General features: G+C 54.3%; 2 protein-coding genes across 7 annotated transcripts in view; both read right to left on the bottom strand.

Annotated features, from left to right (window-relative positions):
- Positions 1–1138: 1138 nt before the first annotated feature.
- ARTN (artemin) lies at positions 1139–2662 on the bottom strand. The gene is made up of 3 exons (XM_057530186.1): positions 2603–2662; positions 2168–2312; positions 1139–2094 (listed from the first exon to the last, which is right to left on the bottom strand). The coding sequence occupies exons 1-3, from the start codon at positions 2660–2662 to the stop codon at positions 1634–1636; spliced, it is 666 nt and encodes a 221-aa protein (XP_057386169.1). The 3' UTR covers positions 1139–1633.
- Positions 2663–7400: 4738 nt separating this feature from the next.
- ST3GAL3 (ST3 beta-galactoside alpha-2,3-sialyltransferase 3) overlaps positions 7401–27760 on the bottom strand; it is a 239793-nt gene continuing 219433 nt past the window's right edge. For 3 of the 6 annotated variants that reach the window (XM_057557896.1, XM_057557901.1, XM_057557904.1), the window contains 3 exons: positions 14063–14209; positions 13738–13884; positions 7401–8450 (listed from right to left, as the gene is read on the bottom strand). In XM_057557896.1, the coding sequence (XP_057413879.1) occupies positions 8361–8450; positions 13738–13884; positions 14063–14209 (384 nt within the window). In that variant the 3' untranslated portion in view covers positions 7401–8360. Of the gene's footprint in view, positions 8451–13737; positions 13885–14062; positions 14210–14242; positions 14718–27760 lie in introns of those variants that run through there. The other 3 variants (XM_057557910.1, XM_057557924.1, XM_057557915.1) reach the window with 3 other exon arrangements.

The raw sequence follows: 27760 nt of genomic DNA, 5'->3' as shown, positions 1-27760 counted from the left end.
TCAAATGCCTGAGGGATCCCAGCCTCAACATGCTTCACTCTCATGGTGCCTCGTGCACCCCTGGCTGCAGCTACTGCCTGTGTCCTCACAGCTGCCAAATCAATCTCCAGCCCAGACCTGCCTCCTCAGCTCCAGACCAGTACAGCCCATTGCCTCCTGACGACCCCTCTGGATGTCCCATGGTTCCTCAGACCCAGCCTGCGTCCAAACACATATCCTGATATTATTTGCAAAGAAAAAAATCATGTAAGACAAATTCACTGGGCCCAGGAAACAAGGTTTCACAGGACACACACAAAAGCTCAGAGGGATTGCACTGACTTCTTAGATATGACTTGGGGACAGTGTGGAAGGCCAGGGTCAGCATTAGCCTCTTCTTCCTTCCAGAGGAGAGTGTGTACCTCTTAGCTTCTTGTCTTTTTCATACTGTTTGCCAAACTGAATTTAAATATTATTTATGTAAATTATTTATTGTCTGTCTCTCCTGGTTTAAGCTTAAGAGCAGAGATCATGGGTTCACTTCTGTATCCCTGCTCTCTACCCAGCATCTGACATAAAATAATAAATATCTGTTGAATGAATAAGTGAATATCCTTGTTCATTACCCAAGATGCAGGTCTCTCCAGGCACCCTCAGTCTTTTCCTGCTTTCTTATCCCCATGATGCTCTGTGCTTCATCCCCCCAAACCAGCCTCCCACTGCACCCTCTTCCCCACCCTCAGCTTCTTCATCGCTTGACTTGGGCTGTTTCACGGAATGTGGGTGGTGAGCTCCCCATGCTGGGCCATCTGCAAGCACAGGCAGGCTATGCACCTGTCAGGGTGCCCTGGACTCTGATGAGTGACAGTGGGGTGGGGCAACCTATGGTTCTCTGCATCTTCACCAAGAAACAAGGCCCACAGCACGCCTGAGGTCTCAAGGGTATGGCTTTCTCCACCAGTAACCCCAGGCTCCAACCGCTGGGGACTGTGCAGGGGTTGTGAGCTGGCTGGCCTGTTGGGACTGGTGAACACACCTTTGTCACTCACTCTGCCTGTGTTCCATGTCCCTCATTTCCCAGAGCTGCTGGGTGGGCGCAAGCAGTCCTGGGCCAGGCCTGTGACTGCTGAGTGAGCCTGAAGTTGTGAGTGGGATGGTCAGGGAGTGACCTCCATCCGGCCCCCACAGCCCAGCAAAGGATCTGACAAACCACAGAAGTAAATAAATAACTTAGGAGTAATAAATAGGGGTCCAGCTCCCACGAGTGAGTCCAAGGCCCACTCCAGCACAGGCACTTCCCCAACACAATTGCAGTGTGTCTCCAGATCTGTCCCCCCAGGCCTGGGCTGAGGCTGCAACCTGGCACATCTGGGTTCTCCAGAGGAGGAGTCCTGGGTCCATGGCCTGGTCAGTGCCAGAGTCTGTGAGCAGTGGGTCCTCGGGTCTCCACAGCTGAGGTTTCTGGTGTCTGCGGGGCTGAGGCCGGCAGGGTGAGAGCCCTGGGGCCGCTGGTCAGTCGTGCCTCTATCTCCGCAGGGCTGATGTCTGTCAACTCACCCGGCCGAAGCCTCCGTCTCCGGCCGAGGCCCCCGGCCGGCCCCAGGCAGTTAGATCCACAGGTAAGGGTGCTTCCGCACACCCTCGGAGTGAGCCCTCAGCCCAGACAGCCGCAGGCAGTGGCCGAGAGGCGGTCCACGGTCTTCCAGGTGCTGTTGACGTCCATGAAGGAGACGGCCTCGTAGCGCGTGGGTCGGCAGCAGGGCTGGCTGACGGGCCGCGAGCCGGGGGGCGGCCGCAGGGCCCCGGCGCCCAGCAGGCTGGCCAGACTGAGGTCATGCGGGGAGCGCGCGCGGCGGCAGGAGCCGCTGCAGAAGCGGAAACGCACCAGCTCATCGGAGTGGTGGCCCAAGCCGAGCGCGCGCACCGGCACCAGCTGAGAGCGCAGGCGGCAGCCCCGCGCCCCCGCAGCCCGCGCGCGGCTCCCCCGGCTCCCGCGGCCGCCCCGGCCCCCAGCCCGCGCAGCGCGGGGCCCTCGGGGGGCAGCGGGCGAGTGCGCGGGCGGCGGGGGCGGCGGCCGCCGGGCTCTTCCGCCGCACAGACCGGCCGCGCGGCCCCCTGGAACGAGACGCAGTCACGCGCGGGTCCCCGGCCAGCCCGCCCCGCCCCGCGCCCTCGCCCTCTCACCTACCAGGCAGGGGACCCGCGGGGGACGCCGGGGCCGGCGCGGGGCCTTCTCGGGGGACCGGGCTGCTGGGTGCGGGGCCCAGGGAGGCCTCGCCCTCGGCGATGCTGCTCAGCAGGGCCAGAGCGGCCAGGGTAGGCCACAGGGCAGGCTGCTCGGAGAGACGAGATGGAGCCTCAGGGGGGAGGAGGAAACCCTGGTGGGTGCAGGGAGGGGCTGGGGCCGGATGGAAGGGCTCGGGTTGGAGGGTAATGGATCAGCTGCCCCGGGGAGCCCGGGTAAGGAATCACCACCTGTGGGCATTGACCTTTCCTCCTTCCTCCGGGCCCCTCCCTGACCATTCCCCCACCGACTTCTGACGCCTGCCCAGGGAGCCCTGCTCTCCCTAGTCAAGCCACCTTTCTTCAATACCAGGTGAGAGTCACTGGGAGAACCACTCACCTGCCGCCTAGGCCGGGGCCAGAGGGGCAGCACAGAAGGGCCTCCACGTCCAGGCTCCATCTCTGTCAACACCAGGAACTCCCATCAGCCGTAGTTGACCTGTTCCCCCACCCTCCTCTTGAGGCAGCTTGGAACATTGAGAGATGAGTTATCCTTTGAGCAGGTCATCTCTCCACTTCAGCTTCCCCAGATGAGGGACAAGGGGCTTGGGCAGCTGGGCTCAACCCAGGAGACGTGGCTGCATCGAGAACCTATTTCGTGGTGCTTTGCACCTGGTTCCCTCTTTCAGACCTCACAACTCCATGAGGTAAATGGTATTATCCCCATTCTCCAGATGAGCAAACAAGGCTCAGAGAAGCTCAGCAATTATCTAAGGTCACAAGGGTAGACCCACGCAGCCGTGCAGGAAAGGTGACCTTCCTGCTCTGTGCTGCAGGGCTGGAGAAGAGAGCAGTTGGACACCCTTGATCTCACAGAGAGCCTTCTCTCCATGCCACAGAGGAGGAAGTTGTGGCCTGGAGAAAAATTAGGGTGCTTGCTGGTTGACCTGAGTTATTTGATGATAGTGAGGCCCAGGCTTCAGCCTGTGCTGCCCACCCAGCAGATGGTGGAGGGTGATGAGCCCTCTAGGAACATGAGGCCTAGGCCATGGCTCCCTATGGCCACCAGGGGGTAGCATTTGCCAAGCCTGTGGACTCAAACGGGGGGTGGGCTTTTCCCCTACCTTCAGCTAGACTCAGGCCCCAGAAACTCCCTGGAGTTGCTTCTACATGAGACTGGTCTCTGAGAGCTTAGCCACCCTGAGAGCTGGTCCAGGTCTGTACCCCTTCCAGCTTCCCTGGGATCTGGCAGCCTGGCCCTGCTCCTAGAAGTTTCCCCCACGAACCATCCTTCCTGAGCCCAGCTGGGCTTTCAGAGTCCCACCAGGTTTTGTGAGCCCACATTGCCTGGCACTCCCAAGCACCTCTCTGGAGCCTCATGAGCCCTCACTAGCTGGCCTGCTCTTTGGTCCCAGCAGTCACCTCCACCCCCACCCCCAAGCACACAGAATGTCTGCATACCTGTGGGCCGGTCCTCCCTGGTGAGGTCCTCCAGGGCCAGGTGTGCTCGGCTAACGGAATACGGGCCTGAGGAGCCAGGCTAGTGACTGTTCTCACTGATGGAGGGAAAGCCCGGCAAGGCAGGGTTAAAGGCCCCCTGCACTAGGGGGAGCCCAGGAGCAGGTCTCTTGGGACGTAGGCAGCTCAGGCCCTACGTCTCCCTCCCGGCAATCTGGGACCACTTGGTCCTCCAGCCCTTGCCTTTCCTCCCCATCTACCAGCCCCGATACTCACCACGGGGATTCTGTGTCGTGTTCTTCTAGGCACCTTTCCTGGGACCAGTGCTGGGCTTTCCCCTGCAGCTCAAAAGGCTCATGCCCAGGGCTGTGCACCGGGCAGTGCCCCTTTTAGCCAAAAGCTTGGCAGCCAGTCTGAGCCCTGTAACAGCAGCGGGAGCCTCACATTACAGCGGGCCAGCAGGGCTAGCGCAGTCCAACAAGCGACAAGAGGGACTGCGGGGGGCTGGGAGGGGCGGAGAGCTGCGCAGCAGGCCCAGGAGAGGGAGGATGTAAGAAAGGAGCGGAGGGGGACAACCCTGGCCGCTCCCTCTAGCCCCTGGGCTGGGACGAGAGGTGGGCAAACAGGTCGGCTTACCGCAAGTGCAGGGCTCTGGGTCTGGGGCACAGCGAGGGCTGGGACCCGAGGGATCTGCTGCTGGTGGAGCCCGTGGACCGTGTCTGGGGGCCGGGCCCAACTCCATCCCTCAGCAGCCTCCTGCCCGCCGCCGTCCGGTGTCAAATTCCAGCCCCGGCGTCACCGGATCCTGGGGTGGGGCCCGAGCACCCCCTGCCCCGCCCCACCTCTCAGGGCTCACCTGGCCACTCCACCCTCTGGAATCTGGTCCCCCTGGCTCCACTAGGTCCCCCGAGGTGGGGCAGGGAGGAGATGCTGGGAAGGGCCCCCAGGACAGAGTGGAGAACCTGGGCGGCGCAGCGGCATGGACACTGAGTGTTCGGAGTTTGTAGACACTGGGAGTAGGGAGTTGGGAGGCCGGGCAGAGGGCGGGAGAGGGAGGGGACAGGCCGGTCCCTGCCTTGGCCCACCGGCCTTCGGGTTCCCGCCGTCCTGGCTGGCCGCTCTGCACTAGCTGCTCTCTCTGATCCACCGCTAGTTTCTTCTCTCAACAGACCCACTGCATTGAGTCCGAGAGGCACTGACTGCGCTGGGGCTTTCACGGTCTGACCCGGCTCCTGCGGCCCCGCCGCTCCCCTCCGCTGCCGCCTGGGGCTTGGCGTACAGACACACCTGCAAACACCGCTGCTCAGCCTGGCACAGCGGCGCTGGTAGGAGTGGGTGCGGGGGGCTGAAGAAGGGGAGGGTCCCGGCGGAGGAACTTTTGCACTGAGGCTTGAGGTAGGAGCTGGAGGCTAGTATTTCAGATGCCTAATTATGGCAGTTCAGCTGGTGGGTGGGATGGAGGTTGGGTGGGTAACATGGATAGAGGTAAGGAAAGGCCAGATCCTGTGTGTCCTAATAGGGAGTCTGGACTTTATCCCAGTGATACTGGGGACCACTGAAGGGTTTCAGGCAGGAGAATGGTGTGATCCAACGTGCGTTTCAGTGGCTGGCTCTGGCTGTGGTGGGGAGGGTGGTTTGGAGGTACGTCAGGAGGCTGCTGGGGGAGAGAGGATTCTGAAGCTGAATTGTGGGGAGAGTGTGGGGCTTTGTGGGCTCTTTCAGGAACACACCTTTTTGAAAACTCAGTTGGTGCCTGATTGGATGCGGTGAGGAAGTAGGACGGCATGCCTTTGGCCTGGGTGACCAGGAGGAGGGGATGCATTCTGGCAGCTGGGGCTCCTGAAGGAGGGATAGGTTGTGGGCAGGAGCTCATCAGTTCAGTGTTGGACGTGCCAGGCTGGAGGGACCTGTGGATTATCCTAGTGGAAATGTTCAGGAAGTGACTGAGTTTGTAGCCTGGAGCAAAGCGAAGAGAGCTGGGCTGGAGATGGCAATTTGGGAATCGTTGACCAACTGACAATTGGAAGCCGTGGGTGAAGCTGATAGTGCTCAGGGAACATGTGTGGACCAGCTGTACCCTGGCTGTGCATCTGAACCACCTGTGGACCTTTTAAAACTACCCGAATCTGGGCCTCACCCCAGACCTGAATCAGAATGGGCATGTGCAGTTTTCCACATCTGCACAGGTGATTCTGGTTTATGGCCAGGCGGAGAACCACAGCTTTCGGGAGGGCAGTTAATGTGTAGTGGTGGGGACTAGAAGCCTGACTGTCCCAGGCTCGGCAGGACCCCTGTGGGACAGGAGGCCAGGCGGTGAGCAGCTCTGTGTTCTGCTGCCTCCCCAAGCCGGCTGCCTGGGCAGGGGGGCAGGGTGCAGGGGTTCTGCCCCAGGGCTGTATCAGCCAGCGCTGCTGCTTGCTGGCATGCAGCCTATGCCCTGCACAACTCCAGGGGGCACCATTCACGTAGGACACAGGAAGCATTGGAGTTTGCATCATAGTGGCCTTGTTTCCAGCAGAATCGAAGGGAGTTTCTGGGTCTCCCTGTCCCTCAGTCAGGGCCTCACTTTCCCCTCGGCTGAGGAGGCTTCTGTCTGAGCACAAAGTGCAGCAGTAAAGGGGCATGTGGGAAGTCAGAAGGGAATGGCACTTGGATTGGGATGTCAGGTAAGAGGTGACGGGGCCAGTCAGCCCCACCTGTTGCCACGTGGCAGCTCTGGCAGGAAGCTCACTCCCAGGCCTATGGCCTCAGGGGCAGGAGTGCGCTGGCCTTTCTCAGGCCTGCCTGGGAATGCTGGGGAAGGGAGAGAGCAGATTCCAGGGCTCTAGGGGGTAAGGTTGGGATGCCCTTTCTAATGTTTGCCAGAGGGGCTTCCCTGGTGGCGCAGTGGTTAAGACCAATGCAGGGGACACGGGTTCGAGCCCTGGTCCGGGAAGATCCCACATGCAGTGGAGCAACTAAGCCTGCGAGCCACAACTACTGAGCCCACGCGCCTAGAGCCCGTGCTCTGCAACAAAAGAAGCCACCACAATGAGAAGCCCGCGCACCGCAATGAAGAGTAGCCCCCGCTCGCCGCAACTAGAGAAAGCCCACGTGCAGCAACAAAGACCCAACTCAGCCAAATCTAAACTAAAATAATAATAATAAAATAAATTAAAAAAAAATAATAATAATAAATAATAATAATAATAATAAAATAATGTTTGCCAGAGGAGGCCTAGAGATGGGCTGTGCCTTCCTCTTCTGTGCAGAAAGAGGGGTCCTGAGGGGAGACCGGGTGCCTGTGTGCTAAGGGGGAGGGCGTGTCTTTCCAGGGCTCAGTGGAGCTGCCGGGAGTGGTTTAGGTCTGTGTGCTGGGGGCTCGGCCGTGCAACTTTCCTGTGCTTGCAGGAACCTCTGTCCCTGTAGTGCTGGGGCTGTGGTGACCCAGAGGCACTGTGCTCGGGCTGGGGCTTCAATCCCCTGAACTCTGGCTCCTGTAGGAGGCAGCAGGGTAGATTCTGGGGCATGTCCTGATGCCCCTGGACTGCCTCTCTTAAGGCAAAGAGGGTGCAGGACGGCTATAGGACAGGAGAGGCTCCAGAAGGCCCCTAGGTGGCTACCCAGGTCCTTCAGCTAACACGAGAAGTGAAAGGGACCCAGGAGGGCTGGAGAGATGGCCCTTGGGTTTAGCATACTTGCTGAGGCCCCAGGTTCCTGTTTCTTCCAGGAAAGTCAGAGAAAGCAAGAGGAGGCCAGGTTCAGGGAAGAGCTTTATTGCTTCCATGATGGCTGCTCAGGATGGCTGCCACAGCCTGGGTGAGGTCCTTGAGCCTCCCTTCCCTCTGGTCCAGGCTAAAGGCAGAACCCAAGGACCTGGCAGTCTCACTGCTGAAACCCAGAACAGCTGCCAAGTTGGTCACTCCAGGCCTGGGGCAGTGTCCTATGGGTCGGCTGCAGTTGGGGAGGGAGGGGCATTCCCATAAGGTTGGGCCAGCCCTCACCGCCCGAGTTCTGAAGTTCTCTCCACTCAAGCCCAGGGGCATCTTGTTGGCTTAAAGGATGGCTCCAGGGTTTCCCTGTGGGACAGCTGGGGGCTGCTGAGTGGGACTATCCCATCTGCTCCCCAAGAAAGGCCAAACAGTGTCATGAGCTGGAGGGGGCTGGCCTGAGATCCTGCCCACCTCCCTGTAGCCCCGGAGCAGGGCACAGGCTAGTCCTGGCACTCCCACTCTACAGGGAGCCCATTGGTACCACTGCCTGAGGGGCCCTTTAGTGGGTCTCCTTCTGCACGGCCAGTAGACCAAACTTGACATCTCCAACCTTATTGAAAAATAAATTATCCCTACCCTCCCCCCACCCCAAATTCACAAAATGATAATACACCGAACACTGATTGGAGAAATGATTCTGGCAGCAGCCTTGCTGCCTAATGTCCGCCTCCTGCATGCTGGGCCCGCTGGGCATGGCCAGTGGCCTCCTGGCCCTCTGGCTTCAAGGACCCAGGCTGAGAGTGAGGCCTAGTGCTGGTCTCTGAGGCTGGCCTCTGAGCAGACACAGCTCTGGCTGCCCCACCAAGGCCTCACCACACCTGGGGCCACTTGGCACTGTCCTTCTCTGGGTCTGAAGGCTCCCGCACCTCTCAGGCAGAGCCAGACCGAGGCCAATGAAGTGGGCAGGTGGCGGTGGCTGGACTTCTGTGGCCACGTGCTGGGTCCACCTCAGATGCCACTGGTTAGGTCAGTTATGACATGCGCTTTCACCAGCTTCCGCAGAAACTCTTTCTCTCGCTGAATGTTGTGCGTCCAGGACTGAAAGGAAAGATGGAGCAGTGGTCAGCTGGGCAGCCCAGGTGGCTGCTGGGATGTGGCCCTGCTAGAACGCAGGTTCCCAGGGCTCCATGCCCATTTCTGACCGCCACCCTCCAATGCTCTGACTGTGGGAGGTCTGCCCTAGAGGTGCCACAGCTCACCCGCCTCCCTTCCCAGGACCTGGAGAAAATAACCTTCTAACCCCTTTCCCCGGCCTCTTAACTTCTTCCAAGTCTTAGAGATGTAGGCTTTCCAACCTGGTTCTCACTCCTTCCACCTGTCCTTGCCCGGCGGCTTCTCCAGGCCCCTAGGTCCTAGGCACCCTGAGGTCAGGCAATGTGAGTCACTTAGGTCCGGCCCAGGCCTGGGGTTGGGCCCTGCTGGAAAGGGAACCGTGCGGGGTGGCTTAGTCATTCTCTGGCCTGCTGCAATCCACTCTCCAGGCCTGGGGGCAGCTGATGAAATCCTGCCTCTCAGACCAGAGGAGCCAGGGGACCAGAGGCTCATCTTAACGGTTAATATGAAAATTGCAGGGAAGACGCTGCCTTCCAGGGCTTTCCTGGGGAAGACTGCACCCAGGCTCAGGTTCTCTCCTTTCCCCAGTACTCTCACCAGGAAGCTGTGATGACTGAGTCTCTCAAAGAATGAAACAGGATTGAATGAATAAAGGAACAACGAAAGCCAATGGCCTTGTCACAGTCTGGACACAGCTGACCGCTCTGTTGCATCCGTCAGCGCTGAGGCTCACCCTGGGATGTTCGCAGCCACTACTTACCGGTGTGGAGAACTTACAGCTCTTATCTGGTCCTTATCTGACCCAGTCAACCTCCTCCAACCTTCCAAATCTTTTCAGCCTGAAACTTGGGCAAAATCCCCTATATTCCTCTTCTTTGAACACCCCCTTCAACTTCCTGTGCTAACCACAAACCTGGCTGCCCCCAAGGACAGCATCCCCCAGACACGCTCTTTCTTCCCTCACATCCACACTCATGGCGCCTGGAGGTGGCAGGCTCTTCCTCACTCTTTGTTGCTGCATCTACACAACTGTCCCTGTGTACTCCCTTGAACCTCTGGCTCCTTTGGCTCCTGACATTATCCTCAGCCGTCTGCAAACTGCCCGTCCTCGTTGCAGACCACTGGGTGACTCACCCTCATTCCTTGAAGATTCAAACATCTGGCTCACTGTCTGTCTTTGAAGGCAGGGACTGATTGGCACAGAGTAGGTGCTCAGTACATATGTGTTGAATGAAATTAGATTTTCCAGGTAAGAAAATGGAGGCATGGAAGAATGGCAGGGCCAGGATCCAAGCAAGCATAGAAACTCATACAGCTCTTTACTTAACCCATGCCTGCATCACTCCCCAGGGAGAAGTAACCAATCTGATGGGTCAGTTTCAAGAACACCCACTGGGAGTCCCTGAGGGTTGAAAGGTCAGCAGAGGACTGGATACCTGATGATATCAAGGAATTATTGTTAAATTTCCAGGTGTGATAATGGTATAATATTGAAAAAATTCGTCCTTATCTTTTAGAGAAATTTACTGAAATGTTTATGGCTGGCATGATAGTATGTCTGAGACTTCTTTCCCGATAACCAGCAGAGAGGGGAGGCGTGAGAGGAAGAGCAGATTGAGCAACACCGGCCGCATGTTGATACCTGGGGGAGGGAGGTGACAGTACGTGGGAGTGCATTATTTTACTCTCTATACTTTGAATACGTTTGACAAAGTTCGTAATAACAGAGCAAACAAAAAAGTCTGCCTGGATGCATCTCTCTCTCCGACCAGGCAACACCGCCTTTCTGGAGCTCTTTTCCCAACCTCTCCCCAGCGCACACAGCACAGGAGCTTACAGCGCTCTCCTCACTACACCACCTGCATTGTCCACGGGCTGGGGCAGGATTCTGGGAGCCTCACCAGGACCCCTGACTCTGGATGCAGAGACCACGCTCGCAGAGGAGCCTTCCTTCTCACAGCTCTTTTCCCATCTTTATCTCTTTGCCCCCAGGGTTCTGCCCTGACCATCGCACGTCCTCCTCTGTCATCTCCCTGGGAAACCTCATCCGTGCCTCCCCTGTATCTGAAAAGCAGCTGTGCTCACAACCCACAGATCCTCATTTCCAGCCCAGATTTCCCTCCCATGGCAGACTCCTGTGCGAGCCCACTTCAACCTCTGGCTACTGCTCAGTCCCTCGGGGCTGGTACATCTGAGGGCCACTTCTCAGCACACATCTTCTGGGACTTCCTTGCAGTGCTGGACATTGTAGGCACTCCCTCCTTTGGTCTCCACGACCCTGCATCTTCTTTTTTTTTGGCCACGCCGCACAGCTTACAAGATGTTAGCAGTGAAAGCGCAGAGTCCTAACCACTGGACCGCCAGAGAATTCCCCAACCCTGCAACTTCTAACCCTTCTCTACTCTCTCTCCTCCTTTATGTTTTTTGTTTTGTTTTGTTTTAATTTTTTGGGTGTGTTGCGCAGCATGTGGGATCTTAGTTCCCCGACCAGGGATCAGACCAGCACCCCCTGCATTGGAAGTGTGGAGTCTTAACCACTGGACCGCCAGGGAAGTCCTCTCCTCCTTTATGAACGCCTCTGACACCCCTCACACATCCTGCCGGCATTCGGTCCTCGCTCCACTGTCTTCACATCCCCAGGCTCTCACTGGGCCTGGAGAATGGACTGATCAGTCAGGTGGAGGTGAAGCAATGGTGGGGCCAGGGCACGGAATGGTTCACTTGCCTACCGAAGACACCCCGAGGTGACAACAGGGACCCTACACCCAAGCAACAGCATTTCAGTGACTTCTCTAGGGTGCTGAGAGGTAACAAGAGTAAGTAGGGGTGAAAACATTAATATTAATAATAGTGGCTAACACGTATGGGCGCTTACCATGGCCAGGCCTCTTCTATACATTATCACATCGACTCTTTCCCAGACCTAACATTACCCCTTGTATTGATAAGCAAAGGAAGGTACAGAGCCAGGCTCTGAACCCAGGCCATTTGATTTCATCGCCAGCACTCAGCACTCCACATGGAGGTGGTGCAGCAGATGCCGTGAGCCTCAGAGCAAGGTGGTTCTACAGGATGAGGAAGGGGGGCGGGGGCAATGGCCTGACAACTGAGATGTGGCAGGTGGCAGAAAGGGAACAGCCTCCACTGGGCACCTCAGGGAAGGTGGTGTCCTTCCACCTCATTCCTGCATGGAGGCCACCTCCAGGCCTTGCTGATTTAAAATCCTGTTTCTTACCTCTGTCTTCCCATCATCACTGAACAGTTCCAGGGCAGGATCCTTCATCTCTTGCCTAGACTGCTGAGACAGTGTCCCCACTGGTTTCTGTTCTTGCCTGGAACCCTCTAGGTCACGCTGCAGCCACAATGACCCTACTACATGCTAATCTACAGCCTAAAACTGGTCCATGGCTCCCTCCTGCCTTCAGAGCGAAGTCCACGCTCCTTACCGTGGCAGAGAAAGCCCTTCATGATCCAGCTACTGCCTATGTCTGCGGCCTCTCACCTTCTGCCTAAAACTTTTACATAAAGTTTATATAAAAGGAATATGTAAGAGACCAAATATAGGAGTAAACAGAAGCCAGGGGGCAGGTAAAAGCAGTGAGAGAAGTTTGGAGTGGGTGCTGGCAGGGGACGAAGCAGCAAGAAGATACGTGAAGAGAGGCAGAGACGGAGAGACCACCAGGGTCCTGGTGAAAATGAGGCAGGGCTGGAGCCACTGCTGAGGGGCTAAGACAGGTCAGGGGCTCTCCTGGACCCAAGATGAGCTTCCCACTCCTGAACCCCATTCCAGGCAACAGGAGGCCCAGCTGTAAGGCTATTTCTGGCTTCTCATGAGATTCCCAAGTCTCTCTTATTTCCTTGAAATAACTCACAATTACTCGAGCCTGCCTGAATGAACCCAAAAAGCCTAAGACAATATGGATGGGAACGGAAGCCAAGGATGGGGATGTGAATCTCCTGGGAAACATGTGGAGTGAGAAGAGAAGACTGTCTAGGATGGAGCCCTAGCTAATGCTGACTCTTAAGGGATGCACCGAAATCCAGGACACGGAGGAAGAGAATGAGAGAGCCTGGCGAGGGAAACAGGAGGAGCACTGAAATGACCGACTCAGAGTCTAAGCAGGAGAGTGTCTCAGAGGGAGGGCCAACTCAGAGTCTAAGCAGGAGAGCGTCTCAGGAAGGGCCGGTCAACACAGAAAGTGTTTCAGAGGGATCAGAAAAGGCGGGACTGACTGATGCGTGTCCCTTGGACTCGGCAGCCTTGAGTCACTGGTGACCTTGGTGGGAGGTATGTCAGGTGAAGGGGGAAGCCAGGCTGCGAGGGGCGAAAGGTGAGTGGGAGTGAGGAGGGCGAAGGGGCAGAGCACCCCTGGGGCTGCAGTTTTCTCCAGTTTTCTCACGGTGGCGGAGGTGGAGGAGGGGAGGGAGGGAGGGAGCTTTGGGGAGCACAAGGCCTGAACAGTGCAGTGGGGTTGGAGACGGGCATGTGAGAGACTGATGAGCAGGGACGAGCGCTGGCTGAACCGTGAGTCTGCTCGGACTCCGGGAGATTGACACTAACAACCCTCGCCGCCCAGGTGCAGGAGTAGAGAAGCTGCTCAAAGCACAAGCCCCAGACGCCCAGGGTCCAGGCTGGGAGCAGCGGGAGATGAGTGGTAGAAGCAAAGGGTGCTGTAAGAGGCGTTTGGATTTTCCACGTGGGCTCTTGCTGTGAAGGGAGAGGTGCCAGGAGAGGCTAGCTGACTGGGAGAACTTAAGGTACCTGAACATATGAATCACCCGGGAAGCAACTCTGGGTGCTAGGAAGCTTTAGTGCTTGGCCATGGGGAAGGGTGGAGGAGGTATGGGGGCATCCTGGCACGGAGCGGTAAGGTCTGTGGGTTGTTTGAGGGGGCGAGGAGGTCCTCTGAGGGAAGAGGAGAATCGAAGCAGAGAGGAGGGCTGTGAGCTTGCTCCAAGATGGGCATGTGATGGCTGGGGAGCAGCAAGGAGGAGGCAGGGGCTGGACCAGGACAAGGAGAGGGCCAGGGAGGGGTAGTTCAGGGAGAAGGATGCTTGGTGGTCAGAGGCCTGCAGGCAGGGATGGATGCCTGGTGACCCAACTTAGCTGAGGGTGGGGCAGGGCATTCCAGGGAGCTCTGAGCAGCCAGACCCGAAGCTGGCTCGTCCCTTGACCATTCATTTGTACACACGCAGTCAGAGTCTGTCCTTCGTGCTGGCACTGACCCCTCCCTTGCCCTGCCCAGGGACTGCCCCCCGCCCAGCCCTGCACCTCTTTGATGGCTGCCATGCGCACGGTCTCATAGTAGTGCAGGGGTGCATTGGGTGTGCTCATGTCGTAGCCGAAGCCTGCAACTGCCACCTCATCACAGCCGTGTAGTGCCATGGTCACTGCCACACTGCCGAGGGTCGGGATGTTCTGGATGGAGGGGAAGGGGGTGCAGAGTGAGGCTGAGACCCTCAGCGAAGCTCTCCAGAGCTGAGCTCTGCTCCTGAGAACTGAATCCTCTGTCCCCACCCTGCCGCCCTGTCCTTCCTTCCCAAGGCACCTCTGGTCCAGGTCCCCTGCTCCCTCTCCCAGGATCCAGACATCTCACCCCGCGGCCCATGAGGCCATTGTTGAAAGGCAGTCCGATGAGGGTGAAGGCGGCTTCCTGGATGAAATATGGGTTGAGGATGCGAATCTCAGGGGGTTCCTTGGGCACCCGAGTGGCCACAGATTTCCAGAAGCCATCTGACGCGCTCTGTAGACACAGCACAAGTGGGCATGAGCGGGCACACAGCTTGTGATGGGACTGGGTGAGTGGTGGGGACCCCAAGTGTGTACAGGCTAATGAGAGACAAGGTGGGGGCATGAGGTATGTACAGGGAGCCTGGGGCATGGGGAACAAACACGGCTGGACGACGGACGACCTGGTGGGTGCTGGGGACACAGGATGTGTGGCAGAGACAAGGTACATGGTAGGGCACAGCGAGCACACAGTGGGGCCAGTGTGGATGGAGGATACCAAGTGAGCTGCAGGGCGGGGCACAGGGCGTGGGGCACTGGGCTGGGCTGCTCTGGCCTTGGGCTGGGGGGGGGTGGTCTTCGGCCACGAGGAAGACCCAACGGCCCGGCAGTACCCCTTCCCTTTGCCGCTACTGAGGGGCCCAGGAGGAGCCTGCCCTCTCTCTCCTATCTGCTCTGCTGGGCTCGCCTCCTTTCCCTTCTGCTGAATTTCCTCGCACTCAGTCAACTGTTCTAAAATGAACCTGAAAAATAAAGACAGAATGTGAGCTAGTATGGCAGAGCAGAAACAACACTCCAACCCCAGTTCTGCCACCGATGGAGTTGGGCGACTTTGGGCAGGTGAGAAGCTCTCTAAGCTTCAGTTCTTTAATTGCAGAATGGGATGATTCTTCCCTGAGGGATCTCAGTACCGGACTGGAAAGGCATCAGCTCTGAAACCTGACATCCCAGGGTCCACTCCAGGGCCACAAATTCCTCTCCTTCTACCTCTCTTCCTTCCTCTAGTTCCCAGCCCTGCCTTTCTGTTCAGTACACGAGCCCTCCCTGGTCTAGTCCCTTGAGTATATCGCTTCAACCACTCTCTCGTGAGCACCCTCAACTCCCTGCCCCTTGTCATTCTTGTCCTAGCCCAGGGGAACCATGAACTTAGATCAGCCCATACATCCACCTTTCCCACCCTTACAACTGGGCTCCTGAGTACTGCTGGAGAAAGTCACAAACCAACCCTGTAGGCTGGAGAGATGTCCCAGGGATGTCCCATAGCCTATGTAAGCAACCCCTCTGTTGTTGGACATCTCAGTTGTTTCTGGTTCCCCCAGATCTGCTCCTCCTTCTGTGTTCCCTAACCTCTGCTGTCCACTCAATCTTCCAAACCAGAAGCCTGGGAATCGACTTTGCATCCCTCTTCATCTCTCCAGCCCGTTCTGTCCTACTGGTCATCTGGGTCATTTCGATTATATTTTCTATAGAATCCCACGGATCCATCCTTTCCTCCCAAGCCCACTGCTACCACCTAAAGTCCAGGTCTCATCATCTTTCAAATGGACTATTATAATTAGGCCATGTACACTGTTTGTCTTGTTGGCCACTAACCGCCCCCAGAGCCCAGTAGAGTTACTAGAAAAGTACAAAATAATTGTTGAGTTCCATTCACCCAAAATGAGTGCCCAGAATGGGCCACCTCTGCCTCCCAAACCACTTTCTGCTCTCTGCCAGAATGATCTTTCTATATACAAACCAGATCACATCACCACTGCCCACAGGAGATCAGAGATTTTTAGCCAGTAACCCTGCCTGCTGCTCCAGGTTTCATTTCAGCCCATCTTAAGTCCGCATCTGCTGATTCGTACCTCCATTCTTTTGCTGATGCTGCTCCTTCTGTCTCTAACGGTCTCCCCACCTCCACCCACCTGATCCACCCTACTTGCTTCTTAAGACTCAGAATCATCTCCTTTCTCATGTCTTTCCTGAATACCTTCATCCCAAGGTAGAAATGACCTCTAGCCTTTGGGAGGTGATAAAATATGGAGTTAAGATCTGCTATAGGGGCTTTCCTGGGGCACAGTGGTTGAGAATCCTCCTGCCAATGCAGGGGACATGAGTTCGAGCCCTGGTCCGGGAAGATCCCACATGCTGTGGAGCAACTAAGCCCGTGCACCACAACTACTGAGCCTGTGCTTTAGAGGCCGTGTGCCACAACTACTGAGCCTGTGTGCCACAACGACTGAAGCCCGCATGTCTAGAGCCCGTGCTCTGCAACAAGAGAAGCCACCACAGTGAGAAGCCCACGCACTGCAACAAAGAGTAGCCCCTGCTCACCGTGACTAGAGAAAACCCGCGCACAACAATGAAGACCCAACACAGCCAAAAATAAATAAATAAAATAAATAAATTTATTAAAAAAAAGATCTGCTATGGTTTGAAAGTTTATGGCCCATTCCCCCCCCCCACCAATTCATTTATGTTGAACACCTAATGCCCAAGGTGATGGTATTAGGAGGTGGGCCTTTGAGAAGTGATTAGGTCCTGAGGGTGAAGCCCTCAAGAATGGGATTAGCACCCTTACAAAAGAGGCCCAAGAGATCCCTCGCTCCTTCCACCAAGTGAAGACATAATGATTTATGAACCAGGAAGCCCTCACCAAACACCAAGTCTGCCAGTGCCATGATCCTGGACTTCCAGCCTCCAGAACTGTGAGAAACAAATGTCTGCTGTTTATAAGCCACCCAGTCTGTGGTATTTTGTTATAGCAACATGAGCTGACTAAGACAGAAGATCCTTGGGCCCAGATCCAAACTCAGCTCTGGTCACTCAACTGTGTGGAGGCCTTGGGCAAGAAAACTATCATTTCCCTATGGATAAACCAGGGATTCTAAGGGTATTTATCTTGTGTTGTGAGAACTTAATGAGATAATTCAGGCTGAGTGCCCAGCTCACAGTCACTGGTCAGCTACTATCACCACCGCCATCAGCCCCAGGGCAGGGGCTCACATCTGATTCCCTTCTGTGGCCCAGCAGCGCAGCACCGGCCGCGGGTGTGTAAGGGGACATGAACTCCATCCCGGCTCCTCCACTGCCCTCAGCATCTCTTCAGGCTTGTCTTCTGCGGCCTCCAACGGACTGTCTGCTCCAGGCCCCCCCTCACGTCTCCCCGTCTCTGGCAACACCTCTCTCTCGGGCAAATTCTATCCGTCCTCCAAGCGTCAGCTCAAAGGGTGTGCCCTTAGGGCCAACTTCGCTGGGTCTCAGCCCCAGTGAGACGAGACAGCAGACCCCAGACCGGCTTCCTCCTGTGCCTCCCTCTGTGTCCAGGAGAAGTGTGTGTGTGTAAGGGGGTAAAGGTCAGGACAGTGAGACCCAGCAGGAAAGGGAACGGTGGAGAAATGGCCAAGATCTTATGCAGAAATGGGGAGAAGCCCCTCCTGGGAAGATCAGACGTGTACTGAAAGGAATGGCAGGTACCAGCCTGTGCTGAGCAAAGCACAGCCCCCGTCCCTTCTCCAGAGCCCAGCAGGTCCCAACATCCTCCCCGCACCCTACAACCCCGGGTCCCTGCCCACATACCCCTAAAGAGGAAGAAGGGCAGGGGCTGCTCGGGAAGGGAGGGAGAGGCAGTAATGGCACAGCTGGGGGTGTGGAGACTACAGGCTGGTTTTCATAGATATTATTTATGTCTCTTCAATTTTCACCCACTTCACAGGTACGGGACCCAAGATGAAGCAACGTGTTCAAGGTCACGTAAGAGTCTGTACCAAGATGCAAACCCAACGTCGTGATGCCAGGATGGGTGTTCTTTCTGCCACACCATTTATTATCAGCACTGCTGTTCCCACCTTGGGAGGTCTGGGGGGCTAGTCAAGGATGGATGGGGCCTCCCTTCTACCCGCCAGAAGCGCTGAGGTGAGTTAGGGGTCACCCCGGTTGGTGCCCTGCATCCTGTTTCACAGAGAGGACTGAGGCTCAGAGAGGCGAGGAGCCCTGCCCCGAGGCACACACAGCTGGGGAGAATCTGAGCTGGATTCAACTTCAGAGCCTGGGTCTTTCTGTGACACGAGATTCCCTCTCTGAGACAACATCTCTTGGCTTTTCCCATGTGCTTAAGGGTCCCATATGTAACCACCATGTGAAACGGTAGGAAATTAGCTTACGATCTCAAGCCCCTTTGAGAAGCTGACAAACGCTCCAGGGTGGAGGGGAGGCTTCTGCCTCTCTTCCCATCTTTACTCTTTCCCAGGAGGGGAAACAACTCATGTGACTTCTTGGATTTGAGGATACGTGTGTCACATTTACTAGTAGGAAATGCAAAGTCACAGGCACACATAGAGCTCCTTCTGGCTCCTTGTGCGCAGGCAGCGGCGGGTACGCCAAGGCAGAGCTTGCCTCCCTGGAGCAGGCCCGGCATTCCGGTCCCTGCTCTGCTCACCTGTTCTAAGAGCGCTGAAGCTCCTACTGCCTTCGGGCAGAGAGCAAGATTGGGATGGGGTCGGGGAGGGGGTGGGGTGGGGGTGGGAGCGAGTCTTATGCTTGGGACTCAAGTCTCAGAGAGGCTGCCTTAGGGCACGGGGACCCAGCACCGCTATTTTATTTTTCCCACCTGTCGCTGTCCTGGTGCAGGGCCTCCTCAGGAATCCCAGGGAAAGGAGGAACAGGAAGACCAGGATCTGGCTGGGACATCACTGTGTCAGACAAATACCAAGTAACCACAACTGCAGCCCGTCTCTCAAATAAAAGCCATGGCTCCCCGTCTCAGAAAAATCATACACGAGTACACACACACAACACGCCGCACACCACTGCCAAAGGGAGCAGGGTCCCTGAAAGCGAGGGCGTTTGGTGACTTGAGATTGAGAATCTCTGTGTGGGGCAAGAAGAGAGGAGAACCTCATAGACAGCAACACTGAAGGGGTCGGTGGGAGCAGAGGAGCCTGCGGAGGAGACTGAGAACCAACAGTAAGAGCCACGAGGAGACGCAGGGAGGGTGTGATGCCATGGGAGACTGTGGGCCTTGGAGTCTGGGAGACCCACGTCCACATCCAGATTCCGCATCACGCAACCAGGGCGTGTCACAGGATTTCTTCAGGCCTCAAGTTCCTTGTGCATAACGGGGACGTCAAGACCACTTCCCAGGTAGCCGTGACGATTAAATGAAGTGCTGTGCATTTTACAGCATCTGGCACCATGTCTGGCACATGGCAAGGGCTCAATAAATCTTGTCTGTTATGATTCTGAGTGTCACAGAAGCCGAGAGTGAAGCAGAGGGTGTGGCCAGCAGTGTTAGAGGCCACACACAGGCCAGTTCACAGACATACACACACTCAAACGGGGGCCAGCTCTGTCCTTGGGTCCCCTGCAGGAGGGCAGTGGGTGTTGGAGGCCTTTCTACTGCTGGGTGACACTGCCAAACCTGCCACCAGAACACAGCCCTGTTCCAGAAGGCCTATCCAAACGGCCCAAGGCCTCTCACGTCTCGTTTCCCTGACCCACAGGACACAGCACAGAGGCCTATAAAGCCAGCCAATGACGCTGGCCTGGAACGGTCAAACCTCTCCTCAAGGCCACCTGTGGGCCGCATGCTTGGTTGAATCCCTCCTCCAGGAATGTCCCTGCCTCAGTCCAGCCGGGAGCCAGCTCATCTGCGTGGAGCCGCTAGTCTCCTGCTGATGCAACTCGTTCTGCTCTTGTCAGAACAGCCAGGAGCAACGGGGGGAAAGCATCTGGGAAGAAGTACCTGCCCAGCCGGGCTCCCACAGTGCTTGCCCGCGCCCTTGCAGGCTGCTTCTCCTGCAGCCTCTTCCTCCTTCTCTGTGGGGAGAGAAGCAGTCTGCATGCCAAGATGAGAGGTCTGGGAGTGGACAGCCTGACCGTGGCTGGCTTTCTGCAGCCAGGAGTAAGGGCAGGTGTGGTCACTCCTGCCTACACCAACCCCCCCCCCCTCCCCTGCCCCGCTGCTACTGCCTGAGGACAGGTCACCAGCTCACTGGGGTCACTCCAGGAGCCACCAGACCTCCTTGCTTCCATCGTGCCTTCCTTCAATTCCACACAAATCTGATCTTGACACTCTCAGGGCTAAAATCTTCAGAGGCTTTCCACCGCCCACTGAGACAGCTTGTCAGGATCATTAAGAGCACGGGTCTGTTTTTTTTTTCTTCCTTACTCAAAAGGAGTTTGTAACCCAGGAGGAAAGACAGGGCTGTGTACAAATATCTCAATACATGGTATAATTATTATGATATGAGAAAGAGCCAAAAAGAGGTTTAAAACATCTGCTATACTTATTTAAAATATATACAAAGAAGACATATCCCCAAAATGTTCACATGCATAAAACTTAAAATGGGAGGAAGAGCAAGGTGACATACCAAGGAAACTATAAGTAAAATGAAGTAGAGCTTGAAAAGAGAGCTATTTACAGATGTACAAAATATTTCAGAACTAATGATTAACCTGGATCAACCAATCAACAAATACATGAGTCTCTGTTATATATAAGTCATTTACTTTCTGTACAAATATATTCTATAATATTTCAGACATCAAATAACCCTCAAAACATTGATTACCATCATACAAAAAGAGATCTTTAAGAACATCTGGTCTGGGCAGGGGGTGGGGAGGATGAATTGGGAGGTTGGGATTGACATATATACACTATTGATACTGTGTATAAAATAGGTAACTAATGAGAACCTACTGTATAGCACAGGGAACTCTACTCAATTCTCTCTGGTGAACTAAATGGGAAGGAAATCCAAAAAAGAGGGGATATAGCTGATTCACTTTGCTGTACAGTAGAAACTAACACAACATTGTAAAGCAACTATACTCCAGTAAAAATTAATTTTAAAAAATTTGCTTTCGGGGCTTCCCTGGTGGCGCGGTGGTTAAGAATTCGCCTGCCAATGCAGGGGACAAGGGTTCGAGCCCTGGTCCCGGAAGACTCCCACATGCCATGGAGCAACTAAGCCCGTGCGCCACAACTACTGAGCCTGCGCTCTAGAGCCCGTGAGCCACAACTACCGAAGACTGCACGCCTAGATCCCGTGCTCTGTAACAAGAGAAGCCACCACAATGAGAGGCCTGCGCACCGCAACGAAGAGTAGCCCGCCGCTCGCTGCAACTAGAGAAAGCCCATGCACAGCAACGAAGACCCAATGCAGCCAAAAATAAATAAAATAAAATAAATTAATTAAAAAAAATTGCTTTCGGGGGGAGGGATAAATTGGGAGATTGGGATTGACATATACATACTACTGTATATAAAATAGATAACTAATAAGGACCTACTGTATAGCACAGGGAACTCTACTCAATACTCTGTAATCACCTATATGGGAAAAGAATCTAAAAAAGAGTGGATATATGTATATAACTGATTCACTTTGCTGTACAGCAGAAACTAACACAACATTGTAAATCAACTATACTCCAATAAAAAACCAAAAAAAAACCCCAAAAAAACAAACAAAAAAGAACATCTGGTCTAATCCCCTCTTACAGAAACCAAGGCCCTGAAAGGTTTGTTTTCTTATCTAATCCATTTCCCCCACGGGATCCAGCCACCACCATTCCTCCACAATGACTCAGACTTGAATGCTCACTCTCCCTTGATGCTTCCCTCTCCCAGGTCCCCAGGAACCTAGCAACACCAGGTCCGTGGCTCCTGTGCAGATCCATCCCACAACTGCCTCCTTCCCGCCTTCCTCAGCCCAACCCTGCTTGCGGATTGGGCTGTCCCAATAATTCTGTGGGTCTGCTTTTGAACCCTGACCACTAACTCTGTATCCCTCGGAAAGTTCTTTACCCTTTCAAAGTCTCATTATCATCATCTAAGAATATGGGAAATCAGACTAGCTCCTTCTTCATAGTGTTTCTGTGCCATGACAGTTACAAGTCACACACAATGTTTGGCACAAAGGCAGCTCGTTAGCTTCTGCTATTGTTAGTCTGCAGGACAAAGTCCAAGCTCCTTGATGTGACTTTGGCTGACAAGACCCTTCACCGTCTGTCCCGTCTACCCAGCCTCACCTCCAGCCATTGCCACCATGTCCGTGAAGGCTCAAATCCCTAAGATTTGTGGGGCTAGGGACAAAATTACAAATGAATGTCCACATACCACACGTCTAAGATTTAGATTCCAAATATGTGACAGTTACTAATCATGGTACCAAGCTGTTAAATAAAATATATTCTATCCTCCCTTGAAAAACGATCTGGAAGGCCAGGTTTGAATTGAGAATTCTGACTCCCGGAGACCCATGCTGGCCCATGGTGTAGGGAGAGCTAGCCCCAGCCTCCCCTCCCGTTCCCTTCCCACCCTGGTCCCATCTCACACTGTGGGAAGCACTGTGCACACGTGTGTGGACTGCCCAGCTTACACATCCAAGTTCAGCTTACAGCCTCTGCAAACATCCCTCCTTGGACTTTGGAGTCGGCACAGGGAGGTGTGTTCTACCCTCAAGAGGACAGAAGTGGACTTGGCACTGCTGGGGCAAGAAATTCTGAGGTCTCCAGTACCTGGGGATGGTCTAGCAGGGGAGGATGGGACTGGGGTGGGCATTTCCCTCTGAGCCCTGAAGAGGGGGCTCAGCAAGGCAAGCACTGACCTTCTCAGAAGGTGCTCGCCACTGCAGCGAGCACAGTGTGCCAGGGGCTGTCAGTGCACTGTCCCACCGGCTCCTTGCAGCGGTGTATCTGGGAGCCACCCCGGGAAGCTTTCACCATCCCCATTGTACAGAAGAGGAAAATGAAACTCAGAGACGGGGCCTGAGGCAGAGGCATCTGTTCCTGATACTGAATCCAGTGCTGTTGCAGCGGCCCCACCCACACCAAAGGAGCAAGAGTGGGAGCGGCTGTGCTGGCTGGTCCAGGTGCCTGCAGCCTCTGCAGGGTCACTGGGCTGCTCCTTTATACTCCGTATGCTAGTTGAACCATACTTTTCAAAATAAACCCCTTAGGTTATGTTTGAGTTTGGCCATTATAATAACACTATAATAAAAACCTTTGTAGGCAGATTTTTCCTTCCCTTGGGTGATGGCTCCTGGTGCCAAGTGTCATTTCCTTTCCAAAAAGCTTGTCCCCAATTACACTCTGACTAGTAGCCTTTGAGAGCACCTGTCACTTGCACTCTTGCCAGAATCATGTATTACAATTTAAACACATTCTCTGAAGACATGATAGGTGATAAGTGGCATCCTGTCGCCTTCACATGAATTTTCTGACTGCCAGGAAGGTTAAACATATTTCTGTGGTTAACTAGTTATATTTCCGTTGTTTACTAGTTATATTTCCTTCTGTGTGATCGGTTCAGTCTCCTGCTCATTAACTGCTGGGGTCCTAATGGTTTTCCTGTCAACTTTCATGATAATAACCATTTGTCATATTTCCTAAACATACTTTTCAAAGTTTTGTGGTATCCAGTCTTTTTTGGTTGTTGTTTAAAGTGTTCGTATATTATCAAATCTGATTTTTCCTAGCACTGCTGTCCCTTGAAAGTTCTCTTCCCTCTAGGGATGTGATTTCTATTCTACTTTCTTCAAAAGTACTACTTTCCTTTGGCTGTATTTTTATATTTTACTTTTTAATCTATTTGGAATTTATTTTGATGCATGCTATGAGAGGGTCAAAAACCTTTTTGAAAGCTATATTTGGAAAAAGCAATGAACAAAAAGAGGAGTCGGCTTGGGGCTGGCTGTGTGATACCAACAGACAACTGAACGAGGCAGAGGCCAGGGACTGTTCAGTTTTCACTTTTTTTTATCAAGGAGAATGATCTCAGAACCTCAGAAAGAAGATCAAACATGGCTAAGAGGAGAGAGGTGCCCAGGAGAGGCAAGAGGGGAGCAAAAGGACGCAAGGGTCCGAATCTAAAAGAATGATCTCTGGGGCAACAGAGGAGGGAGGCGGCCTACTTGCGAGGAAAGAGCCCCCACTGAGAGTCAGAAGATCTGGGTTGGAATCCTGACTCTGCCACAAGTTCCTGCCTTCCTCTGGGTCTCAGTTTCCACATTTACTTATTCGTTTATGCATGCCAACTCTGTCGCAAACACTGCAGGCGGTGATGGGCGTACAGAGATAAACAGGACAGTCCCTGCCCTCCAGGGGCTTATAAGAGTCGATGGATAAGAGAACCCTTATGCATAACAGACTGATGAGTGTCGTGGGAGCTCAGAAAAGAAGCATCTCATACAGCCTTGGGAAGGGAAGCAGACAAAACATGGAGGTGTGAAATGGGCATATACTTTGGTATGGCCAGAGTGGAGAGTAATTTTGGGTGCAAGAAGGAGCGGTCAGGACAAGGAAGGGGTTGGAGGACCCAGAGCATGGAGCGCTATGCTATGGAATTGGAATTTTACCCTGCAGGCCAGTGGTTCTCACACTTGAGCCTGTATCCAAATCACATGGAGGGCTCATTAAACAGACTGCTGGGCCTACCCCCAGAGTTTCTCATTCACAGCCTAAGGTGGAGTCCCAAAATGCATTTCTGACAAGTTTCCAGGTGATACTGATGCTACTGGAAAGGAGAAGGCACTCTGAGAACTGCTGCATGTGGACAACGGGGACCCATTAAGCAGGAGAATGAACCAACCAGACAGACACTTTAGGATGATTCTTTTGGATACAGGTGTGGAGAATGGATTGGAGGGAGGCCTGATTGGATGCAGGGAGATAGGAAGCTGCTGAAATAATCCAAGGAAGACATTTTTAAAAGGGAGAACCACAGATCTGGAGGCTGCATGACTGAATAGAGAAGGCAGAGGAGATGGCAGAATTGAGCATGCTTCCCAGGATTTTAGCCATGAGTCTGTAAGGATCAAGGACTATCCCTAGAACTTACCATTGTGTACAGTACACCGTAAATGCTCACTGAATATTTGCTGACAAGTTGTTCCTTTAAAGTGAGGCACTGGATTTAGAATCAGAAGGCCACTGCCATAGAGGGACAGGTTTGGAAGACAGACTGGAGAGCGTTGAGAAACAGAAGGGGGAAAATATGGAGATATGTATCGTGGACAGCTGATGACTCTTCCCAGAAACTTGAAAAAGAAGGGAAGGATAAAGGGTGAATACCAGCTGAAGAGGGGGCTTTCTTCTTTTTTTTGGCTGCGTTGTGGCATGCGGGATCTTAGTTTCCCAACCAGGGATTGAACCTGCGCCCCCTGCAGTGGAAGTGTGGAGTCTTAACCACCGGACTGCCAGGGAAGTCCCTGGGGCTTTCATTTTTGTGGTGAGAGAAATGAAAAAAAAAAAAAATAGCTGAACAAATTTATAGATGTGAGAGGAAGATCCAGTAAAGAGGTAAGAAAAGAGATCAGTGAAAAAAGACAGTTCCTGAGAAGGTGGGAGGAGATGGCATCCAGAGCTGGGTCTGAGTTCACTTCTACCACTTAACTAGTTGTGTGATCTTAGCAAGTAACTCATCCTCTCTGTGCCTCAGTTTCCTAAACCCCAAGATGGGGATCATAATAGTACCTATCTAACAGGGTCATGGTGAAAACTGAATACAGGAATTCAAAGAAAACTGGCAAACTGAAGATCTTAATAAATGACGTCTATGATGAGGATGGTGGAAGGAGGAAGAGGAGGAAAAGAAGCAGGAGGAGGAAAAGGAGGAGGAATAAAAACAAGGATCATGAGGTAAGTAAGCACGAGGCTACGGATGACGGTGATGAAGAGGAGCACAGGGGATGATGACGTGAGCCCCAGTCCCTGAGCACCTTTCATGGTGGGGGAGGAGCCATGGGCAGGATGCAGGATGGGGAATGTGCAGGGAGTCCTCCTGGCCCTCACAGGGGATAATGGATCTGTGAGAAAGAGCTGTGTCCACTGGAAATGGCTGCAAAGGAAATAGTATCCAGGAGAGCTTGTCTCAGAGGTTTGGAAAGGAGACTGTGGGGTGCGGAGCATCGAGCTGGCTCAGCAGAGGCCTTGTCAAGCAGTAGGAGGCAACGGTGTCTGCCAGCCTCACCACGCTTTCTAGGTGCCCTGCACGGAGTCTCCCCAGAGGCAAGGTGGTGTCCACACAGAGCTCCTGCTAGGCAGAGCCCATCCTAAGGCTCTGCATCTCTCTCAGGCCTGAACAGAGCACAGGTTTAGGTGCAGATGGACGTTCAGTCCCTGTCTCAGGCCTGGTCCAATAAGGCCTCACATGCGGGGACCTGGTGGCCACTTGCCTTGTGCTAGATTGCTAGCCCACCCCTGCGGCCTTTCACCAGGAGGTCCACGTCTTTCCTTCCTCTAGGCCTGGTCTCTGACCCCCGCTTTCAGGTCACTTCCTAGGTCAGGCCCTACAGTCTAGACAAAGACTTCACTCCCTAGTGCAACTGGGCTTTTCTAATAGCACCACCACCAATAATAATAATAAAATAATAAACAGTATTCATAATTGCCACAGACAGAACTTACTAAGTGTCAAGCACTATGCTAGGTGCTTCTATACTTCATCTTGTTTAATTTTTAAACCAACCCTGAAAGATGGGTAGTACTACTCCTGTTTTATGAAGTCTAAGGGGCCTAGGTGATTTGTCTAAGAACCCAGCTAACAAGTGACAGGGTCTAAATTTAAACCCGAGTCTGTATGACTCCAAGGCCTAAGCTGCTTTCTCCTCTTCAACCACGTTGTCTCTCAAATTCAAGGGCCCAGTCCCCCTGGGCGTGAAGTGGGGCCCTGGCCGGCCTCTTAGATCCCTCCGCCTTCCCCAAGGACTGCACAAAAGCTGGAAGGTCGGGCCTGGGTCAAGGCTGTCCAGGGGCCGACCCCTAGCCCTTGTCCTCTCCTCCCCGCCTGCTAGGTTGGAACCACACCCACCAACCCAGCCCAGGCCTCAGGCCCAGAGGCCACTCAGCAGTGAGGCCAGCTTTCCGGTTTCCCAAGTGAGGATGAAGAGGACTGGGAAGGCAGCTCCCCGGGGCTCTGAAGTGCTGGGTCACCAGCATCCTGGGGCACAGTGGGGGAGTCTGGCAGAGGCAGGGGACACAGCACGAGAAGCTCTGCCTCTCACGTGTCCCGTCCTCTCCAGGTCCCAGGGCTCCGTCCTCAGGACCGCAGACAGGGCGTCTCCAGCCTTCATCAAACACCAGGAGGATGCTCAGGGCACAGCACCTACTACACTGCATTATAACTCTAGTTCGGGGACTGTCTCTCCCATTAGACCGAGTGACTTTCTATTTCCAGGGAGCAGCACAGTGACAGCACAGAGAACACCTGACGATGCCTGGCAAATGAGTAAGCGCGCGGAGGGATGGAGCCAGATGTGCCTCTGAGAGAACTTCACAGGAGCTGGAGGCCGCCCCTCCCTCCATGGCCCACATACACCTGCATCTCCATGTCCCCACCTCCTCCCCTCCCCCTGACCTCAGCTTCCCCACTCAGTAGTCCGCTGGTGCTCCTCTGAGCTGCCCCGAGCACAAAAGGCCTGCTGGGAACTCCTCCACCTGCTTGATGGCTTGGCCTCCTGGGATCTGAGAGATAAAGGGCCTTTAAAGGTAACTTGTTTAGAGTTAGCTGTGCTACTGCCCAGCGAATCAGGAAATCAAACAGCCACAAATGGTGACGAGGACAGCTCCCACGTGGATGAAGAAAGCATGGTTAGCTCTAGCACAGGCTGTTTTTGGGCTGTTTGGTCTTCCTTTCCTATATCTTTCCCCTTCTCATACCCTGTCAGGACCCCTGGGAATCAGGAAGTTACACAGGCAGTGAGCGACTGCTCACACAGCGAGCGGCAGGCAGCGGCCATGACTGAGGCCTAATACCTGTCCCAGCCCTGCCCAGCTAGGCCTTGGCTCCCAA

This window comes from Balaenoptera acutorostrata, chromosome 1, assembly GCF_949987535.1.
Source record: "Balaenoptera acutorostrata chromosome 1, mBalAcu1.1, whole genome shotgun sequence".
Taxonomy (NCBI): domain Eukaryota; kingdom Metazoa; phylum Chordata; class Mammalia; order Artiodactyla; family Balaenopteridae; genus Balaenoptera; species Balaenoptera acutorostrata.
Note: the sequence above shows the minus strand (reverse complement) of the source record. Positions and strands in the feature narration are given on the sequence as shown.

Excerpts from the sequence above, each read along its gene's own strand:
- ARTN (XM_057530186.1), bottom strand. The coding sequence starts at position 2,662 with ATGGAGCCTGGACGTGGAGGCCCTTCTGTGCTGCCCCTCTGGCCCCGG. Across the intron at positions 2,313-2,602 it reads GGCCCCGGCCTAGGCGGCAG|CCTGCCCTGTGGCCTACCCT; the intron begins GTGAGTGGTTCT and ends CTCTCCGAGCAG. Across the intron at positions 2,095-2,167 it reads CCCCGCGGGTCCCCTGCCTG|GGGGCCGCGCGGCCGGTCTG; the intron begins GTAGGTGAGAGG and ends GTCTCGTTCCAG.